Source organism: Lonchura striata, chromosome 10 (genome assembly GCF_050655825.1).
Source record: "Lonchura striata isolate lonStrDom1 chromosome 10, ASM5065582v1, whole genome shotgun sequence".
In the NCBI taxonomy this organism is placed as follows: domain Eukaryota; kingdom Metazoa; phylum Chordata; class Aves; order Passeriformes; family Estrildidae; genus Lonchura; species Lonchura striata.
The window spans coordinates 18,379,533-18,403,808 of NC_140712.1; the positions used below are offsets into that span (position 1 = coordinate 18,379,533).

The window sequence follows — 24,276 nt, forward strand, 5'->3', positions numbered from 1 at the left end:
TGAATGTCAGCTTCTGCCCTTCTCTCAGACTCCAAAGGACTCACACACAGAACTGTCTCAGAGTAATGGTTGCTACTAGTATGCCATCACACTCTAATTAAGAACAACAACAACAAAAAAAAAAAAAAATCAGATTTTCCTTTTTACTTCCCCTGTGGAAGTGCTCAGTTTTAGAAAACAAACTGAAATCAGGGTTCTGATAAAATCTCCCATGGCAGAATAAGTTTGTGAAAGAGGGGGAAGAAGAGAGGTGGAGGCTGTGCCTCCTGTCTTGCTCTGCTCCTGGCCACAACTATTTCATTAAAAATCCTTTCTGCTGATTTGAAAGTCACACAGTGCCAACTAACCATGAGCAAATGGGAAAAATCAAACCAGACGAGTAACCAGGAGCTACAAAGAATTGCCACCCAGGGCACTTTGGCACTACATCACAACTGCAGGCTTTTTGTCTAAGAGTGTGGGCATTAGCCCAGGAAGGTGCAGAGGGAATGTGACAAACAAACAGCATCTCTTACCGCTACTCTGTGTAAATGCTCTGCATGTGCTGGAAGAGGTAGTGAGCCTTGCTCAGCCAAGCCAGAAAAGCTGGAGTTCACTGCTCGGAGCAGCAAAAGGAACCCACAGAGGAATTGTTAATAGCCAAGCCCACAAACAAGCCATCCAAAAGCAAGCCATGGCTTAGCCTCCCTCCTTAGTCCAGATGGTATTTTCACATTTCTCTTCCAAATATATTATTCATTGCATGCTTGAACATATGAGTCATGTGCAGTTTCAGGTACACAAAATTAGATTATAAATGCTGACAACAGCCAAACTAGCATATAACAACCTTCCACCAATACTAGCTTGAATCTCTGGCTACAAGAGTGAAGGCACTAGGGGCTACATCAACAATTGCATTGTGGTTTTAAATAGGACATCAACATCCTTCATCTTCAGGCTCCTACCATACTGAATTGTTTGATAATTCAGGTAAGCAGTACAAGATGACCAAAAGAATTCAATTGGAGTCTGTATGAATGCTTGAACTTCAGCCCTTTGGGTTAAAGAGGAAATGCCTTTTAATTTGTCACATCACTCATCCAGCCAGTTTCACACATACAAGTGATTCCAACTCCTAAGGCTGTTTGTTATAGGTACATTGATCCTCAGAGAGTCGTCCTGGTGATGCTAGAGGCTGTAGCCACAGGGCTTCAGAGGAATGCAAAGTCTAATATTATGGACTTATTAAACATTCTGAGCCAGGTCTTGAGCTGGTGTAAATTAACAGAGCTCCATGGAAACAAACCAAAAAAACCCCCAGCCCATGCCAGCTAAGAATTCAATCCACAGTCTCCTTGCACAAGAAATAATTTATTTCTAAAATGGGCATTGAAAGATGGGATTTGCCCTGCCTGTTTCTGAACAATTTTGCCTTCCTCCTGAACCATGACAGGAGCTCAAGGACAGCGAGGAACAGATTTTTGTATCACCATTAATATCAACAGAAATTTCAGTAGGTTCAAAGATGTCTTACCAGATAAAACCAAAGAATAATGAATATTTGTTTGAGGATTATCACATTTATTTAAATCTTAGAAGTACTTTCCAATCCTATGCTGCTCATTCAGTTCCAACTGATTATCTTTCCCCCCCAGCTCTCCCAACCCTAGTGCCATTCTTCTTCAGTTCTGGTCTATAAACACAACTGTCATGCTTATTTCCCCCCACAAATCTTCCCCCAAGTCTCAATATTCAGTTTCCTCCTCAGTCCTCCTGGGGATAGACAAAGGTTCCTTGACAAATCTAAAGTGATTTTTTCAGTGGACTTCAGGGCAGATAAGATTAATCGAATGTACAGTCTCCCTTATAGACACAGAGTTTGAAACCTTTATGGCATTAAAAAGATATTTTTGTGAAGAGAAGGCTGCCCCAATTTCCCAAAGGCCCATACCATAATTAAATTGGCTGTTGAACTTCTCACAGTTGATGATGTTGAAGCGATAGGGAACCAGTGACTTCATGTCACGGACCTCAAAGTAGAACCACTGGTGGTGCTGGTTGCTGTTCACATCTGCATTCATAATTAGGTCATACTCAAACCTGTAAAGGAAAATAATGGAAGCAGTGGCCATGAACACCCCCTATCTGCCACTGAACATACTGACAGCAGGCTATGCAGTCAAATTGATTGATATTTTGTGAGCATCACCATCAAACACCATTAAACACTCACACTGTAATAGTCAAAATATTTTGAGCTCTCTTTTCTTAATCATGTTCCTTCCATGACTTCCAGGTGCTAGAAGGCATAATAACCTCCACATCACCTAACCTGCTTCCCTGGCTGACCCTTTGCAAACCCAGGAGAAGGCCACCATCCCATGCTGTGGTCACAGCAGCAGGCAGGCTGGGACCCCTCTGTGCAGGGGTACTTACTCACGCACTTGGATCGCCTTCCGAAGGTTTCCTGACTCAAACTTGGAGGAAAATGTCAGACAGCCTGGAGCAGCTGAGCTTGAGAGACTGCTGGAAAGCAAAGCAAGGACACCTCTTGCAGATTGCTTTAAAGACAAGTCTTCCCCAGCACCTTTTCTATGCTAAAATTTGCTTTAATAATTTTTTTTAATAAGCAAGAGCCTGGGAAAAAGGAGGTGAGCATATCCATAACCTTCCTATCCAATGTAGCTTTTCTCTCTACTCCTGCTTAATAATTCCAAATTGCATATTTTCTTTTTCCAGTACTCTCTTTCGTCACTGTCCATGTTTGCTTTTTTATTCCAGTTACTTTCCCACTGGACTATTACTATTATTTCATTAATTGCAGAAGGCTGCTTTATACAATTACTCTGTATTTACTCTTCCTTCATCTATAGAGTTTCTTTCTCCAACTGCTTAGAAACCTTAAATTAATACTAAACAACTCCATAACTTTCTCATACCTCGAACTCTCACCTCTTATTTACTCCAAAGAATGTTCTCCAGTGCAATTGGAGAATGCAATTTCTTTAAAATTTGGGACCCTCTCAACAGCCCAGGGGTACATCTTCTCACAGACCATAGTTGAGTGCTTAAAGCTTTCACAAGGCCAGATGTTTGTGAGGTTTTTTTGAAGTTCTGTGTGAGTGTCACACTTATGAAACAGGGTACACCTACAGCCTGTGACACCAGCTGTGCAGACACTCAATGGGAAATTCTGCCACAGGGGGTGGAGAAGATGGATTTGTCAGTACAGCTCCCAGCACTGGTCTTCACCTCTCTGCTCCAAATCACTGCATGCAATGCAGACAGATCCAGGGACAACCTACAGTCCCCCCTTTGATGTATGGATTTTCTTGTTCTGTCTGAAAGTTCTGACGTTTTCCTGCTCCTGTGGCTTCCACAGATCCTTTCCCCAGAGTCACCTAGAAACAATCTACCCCTCCTGGATATTTTCTCTGTGGGGCCTTTGCCCCATTATTTTGCATTTATCAGAGCTGATCAAGTACACTGAGCTCAGTGACAGCTCTGACAGTGCCCCTGGTTGCAGCACTCATTTGAGTGACCCACCTGGAATCATCTAAATCAAACACAGTTCTTCCTATCACATCCCCTGGCTGGATTAGGCGGCGAACATCATCAAGGACTTTGTCCCTGGGAAAAAGAAAGCAGCAAATCAGCAAATTGTAGTGACAGTGTGAGAAATATTGATATATTCTTCCAGAGTCTTAGGATTTTCTTTTTAAGAACTGGAAAAGACTTCCATTTGCTAATTCCAGGTGAACTTTTTTCCCCATCATGAGAACACTTCTGCTCTGTTCCCCATTACAAGAAGTTGCCTTTTGGGTTAAATGACTGATTCTGGAAAATTATTTATTCACTACTATTTATTTGATTGTGTCAAATTTGATTTATCCTCAGTTCTCCCCAGTCAATGCCAACCCCCAAGCAGCCAGTCTTACCCTGTGAGGAAATATCTGCCATTACTTACAAACCTACTAGTCTGATTCACAGTGAATATTGAATATAAGTCAAGCTGATTTCTACTCATTATTAAATAGAGCTTCTCTGATCCCTGAAGATGATCAAATGTGGAATACCAGATTTTCTTCTTGACCTTTGAAGCAATCATATTATGCCTTGAAGCATGATATGATTAGTCCCATTTCAGCTGTACAGTTACACATGTTGTTGTAGCCATAAATGCAGAGCTTTTAGAGCACGAGTGCAAGAAGATGGTAGAGTAATTTTCTCTCTAAATAAGATTTCTAGCTTATATATTTACTGCAGGAAGAGTTACTCTCTTAGCAATCACAAATCAGTGGTTTTAACAAATGCCATTAGTTGATCAACTCTAAAGTTTAGCATAGAATCCACGATCTTTACTGCCTGCTAATAATCCCCTAAAAAGAAATATAGTCATTGCATATAAGCCTATGTCAAGCCAAAAAAATGTAGTTATAAGAGCTTTCTCTCCCAGCACAACTTCAGAACACAGCTTCTCACTCATCTGAGCAGCTAAATAATGACAAGTCCTTTCTGAAAGGGCAAGATGGAATTTTCCCTGAAAGAGTTGGCTGGGACCAATGCTGCAAGCACTAAAGGTGGCTGAATAAATAGTAATATTGAAGGTAAAAACATCTCACAAGGACACAGAGACTTCTCCATCTCTAAAATGGACTTGTTCTCATTGGTGTTCTAACAAAGTTCACAACCCATCTTAGATTCACAACCCAGCTTACAAATTTAGGTATATTGATGAATTTATCGATCAATTGAGGCAAATATTAGGGTAGAAAAAAAGTTGTTCAATAACTTCCTGTTAGAGCCAGCACCTACATAAGCCAGTTTTGAGCCCAAGAGCTCTCAACGTGATCACTCCATTAAAGCACAATCACCTTTGGACCCCATGCTTGCGCTCCAACACAGGCTTGCTGTAAGGGGGTGGTTGGTGACCCCAGAAATCCGGGAATGCCAGCTCTCTGTAGCCTGGGATGGACTTCACACATTTGGCCCTGGCTGCATAGAAACAAGGATTGTGGAATGGGATATCCCCTTGGTGTTTCTCCAGAAGATGTCTAACTATATCGGAGTTCTCCAGCGTCCCTTCAGGACTAGGATTGATCAAGGCCTCACAATGAGGGTAAAACATTTTTTTGTACCAAGCAGCATCTTTTAGGAGAGAGCACAAAGCAAACACATGACTCCTGGCTGGATCTTCCTCCCCACAGAAGTCTTTAACCTGGGCTTCTTCAGCAATGTCTCTCTGTTCATCACTCTTATCCCATATGCATTGCTCCTCCTTTCTCCAGCTCTGCAATGGGACTTTGAAATCCTGTTCTGGATCTGGTCCCATCTCTGTGACACTTTGGTTTCTCCATCTGCAGTTTGGATGCTTCACAGAAGTAGCACTTGGAATGAAATGAGAGGGAGCAGAGGGAAGACTCTCAGTCCTGTCCTCCAAGCTCTTCTTTTCCTCAGACTCAAATTCAAGCTCCTTTAAATTTAAAAAGCAGAAGAAATTAAAAGAAGCTACAGACAGATTGTGCCTCCTTCCAGAGGAAACCTTTCAAGGAGGAAAAGAGGAAATATTTACACATCTCCCAAAACTGTACTCAACCAATAAAACAGCCAGAGCAAAATCAGTGCATGAAGCACCTGCCAGCATTTCTCTATCCACAAAGCTGTTTCGACAGAAATCCTCAGAAACCAAAAGGATCTGATTGGAGATGACTCACCCAAATGACTAAACCAAAACTAATCATTCAAACAAAGAAGGGAAGATATATATATATTTTTTTTTTTATATATAAATGTTACAGGAGCATAAAGGTAGCCAATCTCTTATGCAAAACTCCACTCCATCCATGCAGGAGTATGATTTAATCCCATTTGGCTACTTATGGTCACAATCAGTATCACAATATTCTGTGTACATGAGATATATTAATCCAGTGATTTTCTTCAGATTCATATATGAAACAGGTTTTTCAGCTCCCCTAAATTCTAAAACTTGTAATGAGAGCAATATTCCTTTGTTAGGTTTTTTTTTTTTTTTTTGCTCCAAGCATCACTAGAAAAAAATTACTTGAACTGTTCATTTCACTCAGTGGCAGTGCAATCTCCTCTTCCTTCAAACCACTAGTTGACAGTATTTGCTTTTCACATCTCATTCTGATTTTGATATTGCTGTTGAAATTGCCAGCAAGGATACAAATTATCTGACAGATTTCTCATGTGGCAATTGATTCAATTGTGCTTACTTAATCTACACCCAGACAAATGTGCATCAAACATTCCTTTCATCATTCATGATTCGCACCAATAAACTACTGCAAAAAGTCATAATCTTTGGCTTTCCAGTCCTGTAATACTTACAAATTCACTTTTAAAATAGCTTTGTCTAGCTATTACTTGTCAATACTCCCTTTCAGATATTTCTTAAATTCTGGAATATTCACAAATAAAGGAAACTGCACTATAACCATACCTGAAAATTCTGGAAAAGTTCTGCACACAGAGCTTCATATTTTTCAAGCTCTTGCTCTGGCTGGTCAAGCACTGGCTTTGACCTCAATTTATTCACATCTGTCTCCAAGTCACAGTCCTACAAAAGCAGAAGTAGAAAAGCACATGTATTACACCTGCCCCATGAGATGATCTCAACCATCAGTGAATTGAGGATAAAAACAGTATCTGAAATTTTCACAGTAGAGGGCTGATGTGCATTAATGTGCAGCCTCACCCATATCAGATGTGAGAACCAAAGCCAAACTGTGTCAAGCATTCAGCTACTACATTACAAAAAGAAAAAAAAGAAAACAACAACAACAAAAAAACCACACCAGGAAAAGTTGGAGCAAGAGGAAAGAATGGAAACATGGCATTCATTACTGGGCATTACATTACAGCAATATTCAAATAATTCAACATGTCTGTGGTCCCACCAAATGCCATCAAAGAAATTATTTGCTCCAGACAAACAGATTCATTTCCAAAGCTGTTATAAAAAGAAAAAAGTAAAATTGCCTGTATGCACCAGTGCCCACAGCATTTCAAACCCTGAGCTACACTTGGGTCACAAAGCAGAGTCTGAAGTGTTGTTTGGGCTGAGATGAAAAGGCAGTGAAGACCTGCCAGGAGCACGAGGTCAGTTGGAAAGGATTTGCCACTGAGAGCATACTGATGCATAAGAAGCTTCAAATTTTGGATGGAAAAGAATAGATGGTTGATGTGGTGATGTTTATTTTCATAGAACTCTCTGAACAGTTCCTGATGGAAGGGTAGAGCCAGGTTTCAGTTTGGTTGGTGTTGCTAGCATGCATGGATATGTGTTATGTAGCTGTGAAAATGTTTGCAAATCACATCAATACCAGCAAACATTGTGCAAAAGATCTTACACAGAATAAAAATGGGGTTAAGCTGAAAGTTCATTATCCATTCCCTGCTTGCCTTCCCTTTAGCAAGGCTTTTTTATAGGAGATATATGACCAGCAAACCAGACAAACAGTATTTAAAACTCATATTCAGAAAAAGCTCTTAGGCAAAAAAAAAAAAAAAAAAGACAACCCCAAAACTGCTTACATCTACTTGGTAAATCCTTATGAATAATGAAATAGTTCAGAAGCATAGAGGAGTTGTTACTGAATGAATAACTAATTAAAGAAGGAGATAAATCCACTATGAGCCTTATTCCTAATGAGCATCTTGACGAGCTCTAATAGTCAGATAAAAACAGCCAGACAGGGGCAAGTTAGGACACTCAGATAATGTGTGGGGTTTTTTTTAACTTCCTTTTTTTACTGGGTGACATCAGTTTAATATTAGAGGAGAAAAAGACAGGGCAAGTCTTTTTCACAGAAGTCTCGATCATTTCTAATTAGGCTGTATTTGCAACATCATTTCTTTCATTTGCTTTCCCAAGACACTTTATGTGGATAAGACTTATTAGCAGCATCCACTACTTCACATTTGCATATGAGCTAGTTTGTATTTTCACAACAAAAAAGTTTGCACCCTCATCCTCAGCTGGTAGAAGTTGGTTTTTTTTTGCCAGTTAGGCCACTGCAGGGAGAGTGCTAAGAGAGAATTCAGAGAAATATTGAATAATTCATTGTATTATTTGTCTCTGTGCAGCAGCAAATAAAGAGGGAATATAGGTTCAAATGCACCAGCTGTGGCTTAAAATAACTAGCCTTTTCCTCAGGGTAGGTGCACAGCCCAAATATGCTCTGATATGGGAATAAAGAGAGGGTTAGCCTTTCCTAGATGATAAATCTATTTTCCCTAAATGCCATTTTCCTGGCATATGCCAAGCAGATCAAAGATCCACCATTTCTCCCTGACTGTGGATGTGATCCTGAGCAGTCTCTGGAGGAATAGAGAAGTCACCAAACCTCCTCCACCCTGGGTGACAAGCATGAAATGAATAGAATAGATGCAGGACATTTTTAGTGAAAATCAGTGCATTCTCCTTTCCTTTTTTCAAGTATCCTCCTATTGTCCATGTAGTGTGTTCACGTGGGACCACAGGCACATCTACATTCTCTGCTTAGAAAGTCTTTCAGGGTGTCAAAATGAACAACAAAATGTTTTATTTTCTAGTATATAGATAATTATGGGAACTACGCCTTGTATACCTACTTCCTCTTTACTCTCCACATCCTCATTATCCCAGTCATTTTCAGCCTCTTCCTCTCCTTCACTTTCACTGTCACCACCTGCAGAAGTAGGAAGGAGAAAAAGTAATATCCCTCTCATACCCCACAGAGAAGTATGTGTAAATTCTTCTATGTGTGCCACACAGTCCACAGCCCACCACAACCCTGATTAAAGCAAATCCCATTTGTTAATCTCATATAAATGAATTTGGCACTAATTCAGCCAGTTTTTAAAGCTCTGTTCTCTTGGACTCAAGCACTGCCTTTCAAAACCATGACAAATGTCCCTATGATATGGATCCAACTCATTTTACAAAGCAATACAGAGATTTTCTGCTTGGCTGCAATGATATTACAGGATGCTCTTAATCTGTATTATCTAGATTAGGGTGTTTTACTGCTATGATTGTTATAGTATTTCAGCATCTTCCACACAAAATTGAATGTAGCAAAAATTGCTCTGTGTATCATGGAGCCTTTTCTGCAGAGTAGCTGTCCTGCCTTTCCAGCAAGAGCTCCCATCTTTTACTCATGCAGCATGACTGCTATCTGCTTTTACTTTAGAAATGGAAAAGGATAATAATTCTTGCAATTCTTTACTGAAAAAGATGCAGGGCAGTTTTTACCCCCCAAGCAGCGAATACACAGGCACAATAATGTCTCTGTCTGCCACTGGGGAGCAATCTCCAGCCTCTGCTATACCCACTCTTCTCCTTTATTTTTTGGATAATAGAACAGGTTTTTTTTTCCTTTTCCATCTTCTCTCATTTATTCTCCAAATGGACTCTTGCAGCTTCAAGAAGCTCTGGGAGTAATTTCTTCCCTACTGAGTGACATTGTAGGTTATCAGATTAATTCTAACTGTAAACCTCAGGATTATGCCAAGTCTCCCTTCCCCAAATCCCACAGTTAATTCTCATGTCATGCTCCTTTTCCTCCTTCTGAACTCACCCTTTAGCCATTTACCTTCAGATCCCTCACATGGAGGTTCAGCACTGGCATTCCCAGGAAGAGGGAAGGAATAGGAACTTCTTACAGTCACCACAGGCAGATGCTCCTTGGGGTAGCACTTTCTCAGAATATGAGTCACAGCAGTTATGATAGGATCCAGATTTTTACAAGATAAACAGTCCTAGGAAACAAAAGAGAACTACATTAAGAATAGTCTTTTACAACAATCCTCCCTGTCATAATCTCCCAGAGTGAGAACATAATTCCCTTTACCACTCATTAGCTACTCCCATAAACAGCAGCAAAACGTCATAATATTGGTTTTCCAGTCCTATAAAATTTACAGGTTTACTCCTGAAATAGTCTTGTCTTGCTATCACTTTACAACACTCCTTTTCAAGTATTTCTTAAATTCTGGAATATTCACAAATAAAGGAAACTGCATTGTGACTGTACCTGAAAATCATGTGAACATTCTGGACGTATGTTACTTCATACTGCTCACATTATTTCCCCTTCTTTTTTGTCACTAAAACACAACTGGAACAGCAAAACCTCAGGTTCCTGCAGTCCAGCTCTTACAGACATACAGGCTAGCATGGACCTCAGGAGACTTCCATCCCTGCACAGCACCTCGAGCTCTGCTCCAAGACCAGGAGCCAAGGTACATAAAGGAAGTGAACACAGGATACAGTAGCACTGCAGCAATATGGTTTTTAATATGGATTAAAAAATGCTTTGTGGAGCCTACGGGTATGTCTTGGCTGCCAAAGCATGCCAAAATCTGTGTTTCTGCACCTTCAGCACATCTATACCTGGAGTCATCATGCCAAAATTCACAGAGATAAAATAACAGAGTTAACACCACTATTTCAGTGTATTCAGGGTACACAATGTATTCTCAAAGAGAATACACTGCCACTGTTCTCTGTGGTTAAATCATTAAGCCCAAGAGCTATTCTGAAAGATCATTATATATTACCTAATCATAAAATAATTAATAACTGCAGGATCCCATGATTTCTACTGCTATAATCCAGAAGAGGAAATAGACATGTAAAGATTTTTTTAGAGCTCAGGTATACTTTGAAGACACAGAATATTTTGTATTTTTGTTGTGCTGTTGTGCAAGTGAGCTCCTCAGACTTTTGTTGCTAAGAAAACAAACCAAAATCCCCACAGAACTAAAGAAAGACCCCCTGAGACATCACAGAAATTATGTACATCTTCATACATCACAGTGTATGTCTTCAATATAACAGGGAGTTTAGATAAAGGAATGATAATGCTGCACAAAGGCAAAGTTCTTTAACGCCAATGGGTGCAATTCTCAGAAAACCCAGCCCTTGGATTTGCCAAATACAGCACATCCAAAGCACAGCCTCTGTCAGAGAGATTGAGTCTTAAGTGTAGTATTCTACCCAAATTCACAATTTTCACTCTGCCTCTCAGCATGTTTTCTTCAGTGGTTTGGAACAAAGACTGAGCTCATCAGAACAGGAATGCAACTTAAATAAGCAGCGTGAATATGCTACAAGGCAAAAGAGAACTATTGCAATACATTCTACTACCATTTCATAATTTTGCATCCCTGCAGTAGAGATAAAATGGAACAACCGAGAGGGGAAAACAGATATTTTGGGTCATTGTCTGACAGCCCACACTCAGCATTTGGGCTGGACAAAAAAAAAAAAAAGCAGACAACCCAAATATTCAGCAGAACCAGGCAGAGGGCCAGAAGAATGTTAAAAAAGAACATAAAATGACCATTGGATCACAGGTCCTGCCCGAGCAACCTCATCTCCTTCTAGGAAAAGGTGACACTGTTTAGTGGTGGACTTGAGAATGCTGGGTTAATGGATTCAATCTTAAAGGCCTTTTCTAATCTAAATGATTCTGTGATAAAGTACTTGGTTATAATCAGGAACCAGAAAATGCTGTATGGGGGTTCTTTTGGTTGGGGAGGATTTTACTGTTTTCTCATGTATGATTGAACGTCATTATACGATTCAGTGGGATTAACCAGGATTCCTGTAGGGAGGCTAGAAAAAAATCATCTAAAGCTGACATGCTTACAAGACTCACTACAAGAATTTTAATATGTATTTCTGGTTCTCTGGCTGTTTGGAACTAGGGGGAGAGAAAAGAGAATTATGAAAGTATCTCTCAGGAAAGTTTTATTATGGGTAGAGCAAACACCAAGGAGAACTGATTTCTATTTCTGTTTCAATTTATTCACTCCTTCATATGGTCGCCTTTGTTTGCTTGTTATTAAAGGAAAGATTAGGAAAGTTTGTCTACATGTGGGAACAGGCTAATATTCTCAACAGTCTACTAGTTTAGTTTACTAAAACTGATCTGTTTTTGCTCAAACAGTGAATGCAGAACTTTAATTGCCTGCCTTGGGACAGCCATCTTAATTCATGGCCAAGTGAATTTAAATAGTCAAGACTGAGGCATGTTCATCCAGACAATGAACTTCAACACATGGAGTTACTCAGTGAAGCTCTTTGGAAGTCATATTTTTCTGTACAGCAAATTAGCTCACAAGTGCAAACAAGTCTTCAGATACCTTAGAGGGAATTTGTGGGACTGTTTTCATTACTGCTCATAAAGTGCTCTCAGATTCTAAAGTAACACTGTTTACAAATAGCTGAAAATGATTACATCAGTGTATTGGAAAAGTCCTTTTTACTGACACCTGGAAAGCAGACAGGAGATTGCTCTATTTAAGCTATCCCATTTATTTTATGGTGGGATAATGTGAATGAGGAAAGAGTAAATCCTTAGCTCAGAAAACTCATGTAAAGCTAACCTGGATTCAGATCTGCTTTTTAATCTCCATACAATCTTTTCTCCACTGAATCTGGAATAGAACAGATATTATGATATGTGATATATAGCGGAAAAAAAGGAGGTTTCAATATGACAGTAAGACAAAAGATAGTGATGCTGATTGATGCTCCTACTGGCAAACAGAGAGTGGAATATAGGATAATATTATCCCAGAGTAGTAGGAAAGGCTGAAGAGAAACAAGGCAAGCTTAAGAAACCAGATGGAAAAGTGATAAAATATCAAGATAACATTCCATGTAGCAGTATCTCCTAAAGCACATACAAACCTGTTTTCTTGTCTCAGGGTAGGCAGCTCTGTCAGACAGTGCTAATGTGAATATACCATTTAACTGTCAGGAAAATCTAAGTGCAGCTAGGAAAAGGGAATGGGAACAGAAAGTACTTCCTTTCCATGAATGATTTCATTATCTATAATTTTTTTTTTTATTCCAGGTAGGAGTAGAATTCAAAACATCTCTAAATTCCCCTAAAATATCCCTAAACTATCCTCAAATTGAGTAGCAGTCACTTCTAATCTATGTGAGGTGACAGTTTTTGAACTATTGGCTCCTCCTGTAAAGAAATAAGCTTAAGGGCTATTAAAAGCTCAGGTATTTCATCTGTCCATCAGCCCAGACAATAGGCAGCCAGAAAGGTTTCAATTGAAAACCAGCCTTGTAAATCAAATTTCCACTGGAGTTTAAAACAAACCCATCTTGGCAAAACGGTTTTCATTTTAATAAATATGTGTGCAAAAGGAAAAAAAGCCAACCAACAAACCAAACACTTAAAAAGTTTCAGCAGAACTTTTCTAGCCAGATTTTAACACCTTAAAAATCTCATTAGCTGCTCAGTTTGATCCAGGTTAATCACCAGAGTCAGTGGATTCCCTAAAGGCACTAAAATACTGTCCACACACAAAAAGTCCTTGTTTTCCCAATTAGGGGTTGTTTGTCTTGTCCTGTCTTCATCTCTCTTTCTTGCTGCAGCCTGTTGTCCATCTCAGGAGACAAGATTTCCCATCTTTCATTAAAATAATGAAGATCTTCATGGCAGCAGCAGCCTCAACCTCAGGTTAGATAGGGAAGAGCATGAGTGAGATCTCCTAGGGCTGCCAGACTCCTGCCAACACTTCATGTCTTGGAGAGACACTGCAAGACTGACAATATCCCAAAGAAGCACTGAGGGAATATTGAGCTTTGAATATATTAACCTTGGTTATTTCTTGACCAAGGTCTCCCTAATAGCACAGGCTGGGGAAAAAAGCAAACTGGAGGCCCCTGAAGCTGTCATTTCCACTCCACTTCTAACCTTTGGAAGGTTTAGCATTATCAGTGTTTACTGGAGCCTTAGTATGTCATTTCCTGGTTGTGCACCCAAGGTGATCCCACATTCACACTTGCCATGGAGCTGCTGCAGGCTGAGCTATCAGGAGGTGTTAGCTCAGAAAGCTTCATGGGCTGTGGGGGGCTCTTGAGAGGGAAGGAGCTGTTTCCATCCACCCCATTCACCTTTCTTCAGACCAGGGACTTCTCATTAACAGAGGCCATAATCCCTTGGGAGGTCTGCTGACTCTGGCCACCTCATCCTACCTAAAGAAAAGGTCAATTCTTCATGAGGAAAGTGAATTGAAACATTCCAGAAGTCTCCCATACACTGCTGGTTAGAAATGACTCACAGAAGAATCCCTCATGACAGTGATGGAAAGGGGGAAGAAATAAACACACTGAATCATAAGGCAATGGATTTTTTTAAGGAAGAAGGAGACAAGCTTTTCTTTCTGATGGTTCTAGAGTGAGATAATGCATAGCCAGTAAGAACAACAATGGAAACACTCGTATGGAATCACACAGGTGGTTTTCTCTAAGTTCAAAGCAAGCTAAGGAAGCATTTTGCTGAGACTGAGGAAACCCTCACTGTTCTGTGCCTGCCCTCTCTATACCTTATAGGCATCACATCTGCAGGACCATGGCATCTTTCTTGAACTCACATTAATGTTTCACAAGTTTAAAATTTAACCTCCTGAAAAACTGTCGATGGATGTTTCTCATTAGGAAAGGCTTAGCTAAATGAGCATTTTGTTTAAAAGGCTGATTGAGTGGAATTATCTGGTTATTGTAAAGGAAAATCTCACAAAAGACCTAAGCAATTTCCCTATAGAGATATTGCGTAATTCTTCAAGAGGAGAAGTCCAAGCAGGCAGCAGGATGCACAGGGAAAGAGAAAGGAAGTACTAAAAGCATTCACTAGAATTCCCATGTGTCTCATAAGAATTAAGAATTGTTTTAAACTGCAACATATCAGCTTTTCTATACTACTGACTGTGTAAAAGTCAAGAGATCTTAATGTAATCAGTTTTTTCATTTATATGTCCTATCCTGAATTTGTATAATGATGGAATTTCCTGCAGTGGGATATAGAACCCAGCCCTAACCAGCTCATTTAAACACAAAAAGCACCATTTACCTGCACACTTGTGAAAAGAATCTCCATTCCCCGGGAACCAAGGAACATCTCCCTGCCCAGCTGGATGTTGGTGATGTACTTTAGGCAGAGCAGGAGACCCCTACGAATGTCAATGTAGTTGTTGGAGACATCATTGCGATGCCAGTCCTGGTAGAGCCTCAGCAATTCACCCAGGTAGCCTCTGTTCACTGCCCGGCGGCTGTTTGACTCTGAAAAGGAGAGAAAAGGCTGAATTAAACTCCTTCCTGTTTGGTAATTGTGGCTACTCAGTGCTTGAGCTCAGACTTTAACACCTGCTCATTCTGGCTTAAGGGTCTCAGTTCAAAAAAAAAAAAAATTCAATTTTTTTTTAAATTTAAGACACTGTTTGATAAACATGGCCTATCTTCTTGGAACATTACATAAAAAAAAAAAAAAAAAAAAAAAAAAAAAAAAAAAAAAAAACCCACACTAAAAAAACACATCAGTGTCCTGTCTGGAAATCTATCTCCTTCCAAATGCTAATAAACCTAATTCCAGTTGCAGCACCACAAGACTTCCTGAAATTACCAAAGCTCCTGAGGAGTGAGAAAAACAGAATAAAGTAAGAGTAATCAACAGCAAAATCTTCACCATAGTGCTGCACTTCAGTCCTGAGAGAACACCTTGCTGAGATCAACAAATTCAAAAACCTAGTGGCTGTACAGGTCTGTCACAGCCAGAGAAATTATGTTTAACTTCTAAATGTATTCCCACAAATACCTGTATAATGAAAGCCATGAACCAAATGATACTGGGAACCCACAGTATTTAAAAATTAACAAAACACCAACACCAGCAATAGCAGTTTGGGTTCCTTTTCTGTTGCTTCCTGGCTCCAAGATTTTAAAGGTCACATTCAGATAATGTTTAAAGGCTTTACTGCATGGGCAGGAAAATTACAAAAAATATTTAAAAAAAATAAGATTTATAAGAGTTTGTGATATAATACAAATCCTGCTGAGTTTCTAAAACCCATCCCTTCACTTACTGCATGCCTTGTCCTGGCCCTCAGGACAAACATGAATCCACACCAGACCCCAGGCTCCCTCCTTTTAAACCAACCCTGCCTAAGTTTTCCTGTCTGGTCCTGACATTCCTCGCTGTGGCACGCATTAAAAGCTGTCAGGATCTCAGAAATCAACTGGGGGCAGGTAGCATATGTAAGGCAGGAGCTCAGCTCTCTGAAGAGCAATCAGCACTTGCAGCTCACAGCAGATGGCTCTTGGGACCAGAGCTAGTGGGCTCCAATCCATTTCCACTTCATTAAACAAAGTGCCAGATCCTCACACCTGGAACTTTAAAGTCATCAGTGGGGATTCATGGGGCAGGAGAAGCAGCTAGAGGTTAAGTGAGAGAATAGAAAGATGCTGCCTGAAGAAAATCGGCAAGAAGAGAAGCCATGGAAGGAATAAGCAGGAAGAAGCATGGGCAGCAAACCTCAATCCCAGTGACAAAGTAGGTGGAGACGTTGGAAAGGGGAAAGAAGTCACCTGAAGTTGTCTCTGTCTGCCCCTTGCAGAAGACTAGCAAACCCTTACCTGGAGAAGGGATTGGAGAGTTTTTCCTGCTACCTGGCAGGGTTAAAAAATTACTATCTGCAATTTTCTCTACCACTGGTACCAACCAGCACCTCCAGCCCAGGATGTCAACTCATTTTAATGCTGCTCTGCATCCTCACACCACCCTGCTGTCATGGCCCTGCACTGACCTGCTGGTCCCACAGCAATTCCAGTCCTACACAGCTCTTGGTCTGCAGCTCTCTAGCACTGCCCCCCCTTGCTGGTAACCACCTGCACTAACTCTGCATTCTGAGGCTCAGTGGTTGTCAGCAGGGAGAAGGTCACCCTCCTCCTCTGACCTTCACTCTCTATTTCTGCTTCCTATTTGACTCTCTGCAAGACAACTTTAATTGCTTGAGAATCCCTTATCCATCCCAATGATTTTATTCATGATTTCCTGTTAATCCTCAACCAGCTGTCATGTTTACTAACCTGCAGGATGACTAACCCCTTAAATAAGTCAATCTTCTTTGAAGAATTACTCAGGAAGCTCTGTAAAAGTCAATAAGTGTATGAAACATGACAAGAAGAACAGAGTTGGGGAGCATAAGGTAGGGACAATTTAGATCAGACTCAGAGCTTCCCTGAGCTGTTCAGGGACAGATGAAATTGGACTAGATCTAGGTTTTTATAGCCTCTAGCACACAGAGCTTGAAGTTTAAACTTTCTGTGTCAATGTCAATAGGAAGAAGGAAAAACTGAGAAGCATTGTCTGTAGAGCTTCTTGGGGAATTTGTTGGAAAAAAAAAAAAATTGTCTCAAAGTATGTCTGTGATTTTTTAAGACAGATTTCCACATTTGAACCTCAGTTCCATAGGGACCAGAACACACAACTGTCCTATGCTTTAGTTTTAACACTTGCTGAAAAGCATAGAGGAAGGTGAGCAGAATAATTTTGCTGTTTCCTCACATGTTTTCTGTAGTACTTCTGTAGTACTTTCAGGATCAAAACAGTCTCTTTTCAAAATGAAGTTGAGATGGTCTATTCTGTGAGAAAGAGATGGAGAGGCAGGACTAGATTTCCCTGAACCTTTTGATCAGAAACAATGAGAATTAATTGCTGAAGGGGCAAAAAACACATTCATTTTGTTTCTCCTGTCTGATTTCATTGATTCTTCTCTGCTCTCCTGTGCTGTCAGTGGTTTTTTCTTTATTTTTTCTTTCATTTTTTTCATTTCTATAGTCAATAAAGTAGTGAATAAAAGAAAGAGGAAGTATGCCAAGATCTCCAGAAGGCAGAATGGAAAAAGGAGGCCTCCCCACCTGCCTGTGTCTGTTGGTCTCTCCATCTAGGGATGCACCAGCATGGGTATCTATCTATATTTTGGCACAAATACAGATGGTGGAAATGAATCATACAGGTACAAGCAGCACTGCACAGATTTGCAGGCAGCAAGAACCACCCCTCCTGGAGCGAGTGTGTGTGATCTTTGTGGCAAGTGGCAAAATGTCCTGTCTTTTGACCCTCTTCCTGATATTTAGTTAGGCCCTTTCCCTCTCTCTAGTTATGGTCAGCGGCCAGAGGAAATGGAAGTTTTCCTGCCATGCAGATTTCAGAGGTGCCCAGGGGTGATGCTTCCTGTTTTGGGTGAACTGAAGGGATTCCTGTCTTGTGAGACCATCAGTGAGAATCCAGCACCAAACCCAAAAAACCCTGTTTTGGCTAAAGACTGTGCTGATCAGTGGCCAAAGCTGCATTAACAGCAAAAGTCTGACTATACATCAACCACTTTAAGTTCCCCATATCTGGAGCCATCAGATGAACTCTCCCTCTGCAGCAGCTGGATGTGTGGCATTGACCTCCCCTTGAGTAGGGACAGCTCCCAGGGTTGCTCCTCAAGGCTGAGGGATCCCTTGCCTGACACCAGACATGGATGGGCTGGTAAGTGCCTTTTTTTGCATGAGTGTGACATTTAAGATAGAATGAACTTACATACTCATCTTTGTATCCTATTCTAACCTTAAGTATAGTAAATAGAATATTGCCCTCCAATCCATTTGTACTCATTAAATATTTTACATACTTGATTAAAACTAAACTAATTATTAGATCAGATCTGTCTGAATAATCTTTGACTCTTCCCCTGTGACAGTCTGTCTTCCTAACCTTATTCTGCCATCTCTGACAGGAGAGCACTGTCTTCACCAGCACCCCAAACCTGTCTCTGGAATATTATTTTCTTTGCAAGAGTTTCACTTTTGCCTGATGAGACTGGGGTGAAAGGATAACATTTAATGCCTTCTTAGTTTCTCACATTTCAAGACCTGCCCCTCCATTTGTGGCTTCCAGGGCAGTGCTGCTCGTCAGTGAAAGTTTGAGCTCTGCAGCTCAAAACATGGGATCTGAATCACCTATGCAGTTCACCAGAAATATCTGAGTCTCCAGGCAACAAGCAAAAGCCTCAAATGGTTAAAGTTACATCTAAATTAGCAAGGGGATCTCACTAGAAAGAAATCCCCAGTCTTGACAGAATTCTCATTCTGTGGTGAGGGCCTAAAGTCAGGTTTTCTGTCTAGGATATGAAAGCCTCACGACCACCAGTGCTATTGTGGACATTTCTGAAGCCCTCTTTGCAATCCTGTCTCATTTGAGTGTTTGCCAAGAACACGGCTACCACTGGAAAATGTGCAGTGTATTTAATCACAAAAATGAATTACAGTCAACCTGAAATATGATGAGCAATGCACTGCTTACCAGGCAGAACAAAGAGATATTTATCTTTCTGTCTATCTGCTTAAATCTCTTTGTTGATGCCACTCAGCTGATGCATTATGCCAAGAACATACATTGCTACAGCTTGGAGATAAGAATCCTCTGCTAAATTAACCCTATGGCCCCTAAAGCAGCAAAAGGAATAAGAAAAACTCCAACTTCCCTACTGTGCTCTAGTGACTGCCTCTTAGGAATAAAAAATGCAAGATATCTCCTACAGCAAAGAGAACACAGCTGCTTTAATTGGTCATTGAGAAGCCATTTTTACAGAGAAAAGCACAAGGGCTCTCTACAGAAATAAAATTCACTGCCCCCGTGAAGAAACTGAGTCACATGAAGTGCTGGGATCACTTCAGACCCAGTGGGCTCTACAGCAAGAAGGTGGAATTAGCTCAACTCCTGTTGGAAACCAAAAGACTGACCTGTAGTTTTGCCCTAAGCAGTTTCCCTTTCCTTCTTTACTTTTCAGAAATCCAGAAATAAAATTAAAAACAAAAATACAGCTGCACAAAATCTACAGTGTGGTTTTTCTGACTGAAGTGGTTTGAAAGAGTTTTAATAAGGACACGAGAATTTGGAAGACTTCCTCAAATTCAGGCACTGAATTTACAGAAGCCAGATCATCACTGGAGGCACAAACACTGCCCATGCCAAGACAAGGAGGTAAACAATCATCATCAAGGATGTCAACAGAGAATAATGCAGCTCTTCAACACTTAGTTTTCATTACACCCACCCTGAGAGGCAAAACATCAGGAAGTTGCCATGTCCCAGGAGATGAAGCCAACATTTTTCTCTGGAGCACTGAGTTATTTTCAGTTTGGGATATGTCTATGAATGAAGAGTCTTGGGGAAGGGAACATAAAGGACATAGAAAAATTATTTTCTTTCCCACAAAGTGGCTCTTCTCAAAGAGATAAAAGTGTAGAATCAAGACTGTTTGCATTCTAAAATTCAGCAAGGAAAGACAGACACAATGCTTGGTTTAGATTATCATGAAAGGAGCTGCAAAATTCAACTCTGATCACAATACCCAGCAAGATGTGATCATGGATTTGGAGCCAGACTGACACTGGAGTTTGAATCCAGAGGTGGATAATAAGGATTTCAATGGATGATGAGAGATGGATACCTGGTGCAGCATGAGGCAAATCCCAGACATTGTGCTGTTGGCTACAGAACTGGGATGGTTTAACAATGGGGTATTTTGACTCGAGATCAAAGACCTGCCTCACTAGATCTGTTGTCAAGCATTATGAATTCAGCTGCAGAGAGTGCAGGCCTTTCTGCACTCCCTAATCTGCTTCTCTGATAGAACACCACTTTCTTCCTCAGAGTTATTTGCCCCTCCTTGATGCCAGCTGAAAAGGAAAAGAATGATAATTTTATCCCAGCAGACAAAATATTATTTTTATGGTTTCATAAAAAATAGTGGGTAGAAGGTTAAATAAAGGTTAGTTGATGGAAGATGGGGAGGAAAGAGTAGGAAAATGAGAGATTAAAAGCTGTGCAAGAAAAAGACAGCAAAAGAAGGAAAATTTAGAAAGAGAGGAGGGAAAGGCCATCAGCAGTAACTGCTGTTAGCACACAGAATGGTCTTGATGAAATCAACACCATCAGGAGGTCACCACAATCTGTCTTTTTAAATTGCTCATTACAATTTTACCAGGCAAGCACTGCACCAAGGGCCCAGCCCGTTTCCCCAGCCTTTTCCCTCAATATCCGCTCAGCCAAAGCCTCTGAGAGCAGCTCGAGCTAATTTCCTTACAGACATGCAAGCCAGTAATTCTGGGAAGCACAGATAGTCGGGAATAACAAACACGACCAAAATTAGATTAAAATAACCTGCTGATAAACAAATTACTCACCCAAAATACACATTGGATTAGGCACGGTGGGGATCCCTATAATCACATCGCCACCGTGTGGCTCCTGCTCCCTCTCATCCCCTCCAGCCTCGGCACCCCTGGCTTGGACTGGTCTGCGCTTGGATAGAAGGTGTCCAGTTTTATTGCACTGCCCCCAAACTGGGAATGGTTTGCCTGGTTTATTCTGGGCTTTGGGGTCACTAAAAGCAATAGACCCCATAGCTAGGAGTGCCCTGGAGGCCATCCCACATCTGCTCAAACAGGCTCCAGCCCCTCCACACCTGGGGGTCTTGAAGACACAGGAGTGCTTTGAAGTGAGTTCCTCAGGCCTTAATACAGAGCTGAATCAAGATATGAAGACACATGTACAGAGAAAAATTAGAGAAAAGCCAAACAAGGCTGGAAAAAATAGCATGCTCACTCTGGGACAGAGAGAGGAGACTTTGGGAAAGTTTCAGTGCCTCATCCCACCTCAGTTTTTCTATAGCTATCAGGATCTGCCTCCTCCTCCCCACTCTGGCCTGTAGTGAGCATCTAGAAATTGAAGAAGGAAGAATGGACATGAGTAACACTGGAAAGTTTGACTGTAACACCAAAGAGAAGAAGAAAAAATCTGATGTTCTCACAGAAATTCAGCGCCACTACATATATTTACAATCAGAATGTTCAGCCTTACTATAAAGTCAGAGTTACATGGTGGAGTAACATGGTGGAGAGACAACAGATGTTGAATAAAGCAGCAAGGCAATGGAGGAAGGACTTGCTGTGAGCTGTTTGCTGAGTGCATGTGGGCATGGAAGGTGGTGAACAGCAACTGGGAGAGCAGCATGCAAGGACTGGAATGTGTGCAAAGAGGTTAGTCAGGAGTGAGAGACTGATGATCAGACAAGAAATGTCTTCTCCATGTCAGTAATCTGAGCTTTCACTGATAGAAAGGTGCAGCACCGCCATTAGAAGGGACTTAAATTTCTGCTCCTCCATTATTCACCATCTTTGATTATCACCACATGGCAATCACTGGATACAGGGACACAGCACAAGCAAGGTCTCTCATCTCTCTCTGGGTTTCCAAGCATTCTTCCCTGTCGTGGATGAAGCACAGCTTGTTTTGCTCCATCCCTTATTTCTTTAGGCCATCTTATACTTCCACCTTTGAAACACAACAGCAACAATTTCCCAGGTCCATCAGGGTTGGTAATATTTTTCTTATGCTGATGGTCTCTTTCCCAGGCATATCTTGCTTCTTGCAGTTCTGCACCTGATAAGTGAGCATTTAGCATCAGCTTCTGTTAGGAAGGAGACAGAAGCCAAACAGTTTCTAGCCTGCCCATGACTCTGCAGGTGGACAAAGTCTCAAGATGAGCTTCTGGAAGCCTGAGATGAAGATGGATGTTTCTGACTCCATCAGGAAGACACACTGCCATCTGCCTGCTCCCTTTAAAACTGCTTTCTCACTGCAGCTCTGCCGGAAGCAAGAAGGACACTGAACCTCCAGCATGTATAACCATAATCCTCTGGATCTCTTTGGGCTGGAACACTCAAGCACAGACCTACAGGGATACCCCAGAATGGCCCTGTTCTTGCCCTGTCTGTCTTACAGCCTGCAGCACCATCAAAACACATTCCCCCCCCACCACCATTTCCCAGCAAGGTTTTCTCAAAAAAAATACCCTCACAATAACCAGTCCACCATTTCACTACTGTAGCACTTTCCAGGATTTCTGCCTTCTGTTTAGTTTGCATCCCAGCTAAAAATGCTCAAATGCCTCTGGGTGCTTTGCTGTGTAGAGCTTTACCCCATTTTCATAAGCAATTTTCAAGTGCTATAGCATTCACCATTTGATTCCTAACTTTCCAAGAACCCCTGTACCACTCAAATGCACTGAGGCCACAAATATGTCAACTGTGACAAAGAAAGATGTCCTGGTGCAATCCTGAAAAAGAATTCATCGCTTTTCCAAGCATGGTGAATTTATCTCAAGGAACCAGAGCTGTTTCTCGCATCTCCTGACTCACACTTCCCAAAAGACACAACCTGCTCATTTGTATGCAGCTACCAGAGCAGACTGCTCCAAAAGCCTGGAGCTTCTGTTGCCCTGACCCACAGGACAAGGAGAAAACTAGAATACATTCTTGGCCACTCAGAACTGCAGAAATCATTCAAAAAACACCAGGCAGCCTGACTTCTGGTACAGGATGCTCTACTTGATTTTACAGTATCATCACCATTTCCCAAATTGCCGTTCTGGTACCTTGAAAAAAAGAAAAACAAACTCTGAAAATAGACAATGTCTTTTCCTAAAATCACTTTCCTACTCATACCCAAACAACATTGCTATTATTTACATACTTTTCTCCCTTTCCATGGAACAGACAAGAAATTGGGAAGGGAAATAAGTATTTGCCACTGACTGGAGAAATTCCCCATTTCTGCCATTAGACCAAGCCCCAGGACAACATCTCCCACAGGGCTGGGGATGCTCCCAGAATCAGAAGTGGTACAGGAGACCCCTGCACTACTGCCTCTTTCCTATGCATTGCTCTTTGGAACCAAGGGATGAGGGAACACCAAGGGAGAGTGAGGATCACTCTCTCCAGCAGCACAGCACAGAAAGGAAAGTCAGAAAGAATATGAAGAAAAAAGCTTACTTGATTTCAGCAGAGCTGCCAGAGCCCCAATGGCTGCCCTGGGGAAAGAAGAGAGATGGAGAAATAATGTCAATTTCTTCAATAATTTTTGTAACCTTCATCTTCACAGTCTTCTGGGCCAGGCTTCCCAGATGGTCTAAACTGACAGACTCAGTTATTCTAAAAGACCATTAACCCCCTAGCTTTACTGTTACACTGATTTGTAGTGACCATTAAAATTAAAAGCAACACCCACAAAGTGATCTAACAAGTCTTTAAACTGCTGCCCCAGGGCTTTTTCTTTGTACCAGAGACTTAGCACTTGCCTACTCCAGACACAAGAGCTTCTATCTGCATCAGCAGATAACTTTCATATCAAGCTGGGACATCAATGTCAATATTTCCAGCAAAATCCCACTCCTTTTTCTATTTTCCCAAAACAAGCTTCACCCCTATCCTCCCTCCCAGTTTTAACAGAAAACAAAACCAAATTTATTTTAACAGAAACCACACCTTGCATTACAGGGGTGTTTAGAGGGCCTTACTCAGAGGAGGACTGGCAGGAAAGGTGCTAAATCTCTGAAGTAAGACTGCTTGCAGTGAGCAAGGGCAGGGAC

General features: G+C 41.1%; 1 protein-coding gene across 28 annotated transcripts in view; it reads right to left on the bottom strand.

Moving 5' to 3' along the window:
• AGBL1 (AGBL carboxypeptidase 1) overlaps nt 1-24,276 on the bottom strand; it is a 388,880-nt gene that overhangs the window by 319,722 nt on the left and 44,882 nt on the right. For 17 of the 28 annotated variants that reach the window (XR_014957536.1, XR_014957537.1, XM_085588337.1 and 14 more), the window contains 9 exons: nt 23,681-23,718; nt 14,871-15,079; nt 9,570-9,750; nt 8,602-8,678; nt 6,449-6,565; nt 4,857-5,455; nt 3,529-3,612; nt 2,419-2,508; nt 1,934-2,082 (listed from right to left, as the gene is read on the bottom strand). Coding sequence is in view for 26 of the 28 variants with exons in the window: in XM_085588337.1 (XP_085444463.1) it covers nt 1,934-2,082; nt 2,419-2,508; nt 3,529-3,612; nt 4,857-5,455; nt 6,449-6,565; nt 8,602-8,678; nt 9,570-9,750; nt 14,871-15,079; nt 23,681-23,718 (1,544 nt within the window). In the remaining 2 variants the exon portion in view is untranslated. Of the gene's footprint in view, nt 1-1,933; nt 2,083-2,418; nt 2,509-3,528; nt 3,613-4,856; nt 5,456-6,448; nt 6,566-8,601; nt 8,679-9,569; nt 9,751-14,870; nt 15,080-21,452; nt 21,566-23,680; nt 23,719-24,276 lie in introns of all 28 variants that reach the window. The other 11 variants (XM_085588351.1, XM_085588349.1, XM_085588350.1 and 8 more) reach the window with 6 other exon arrangements.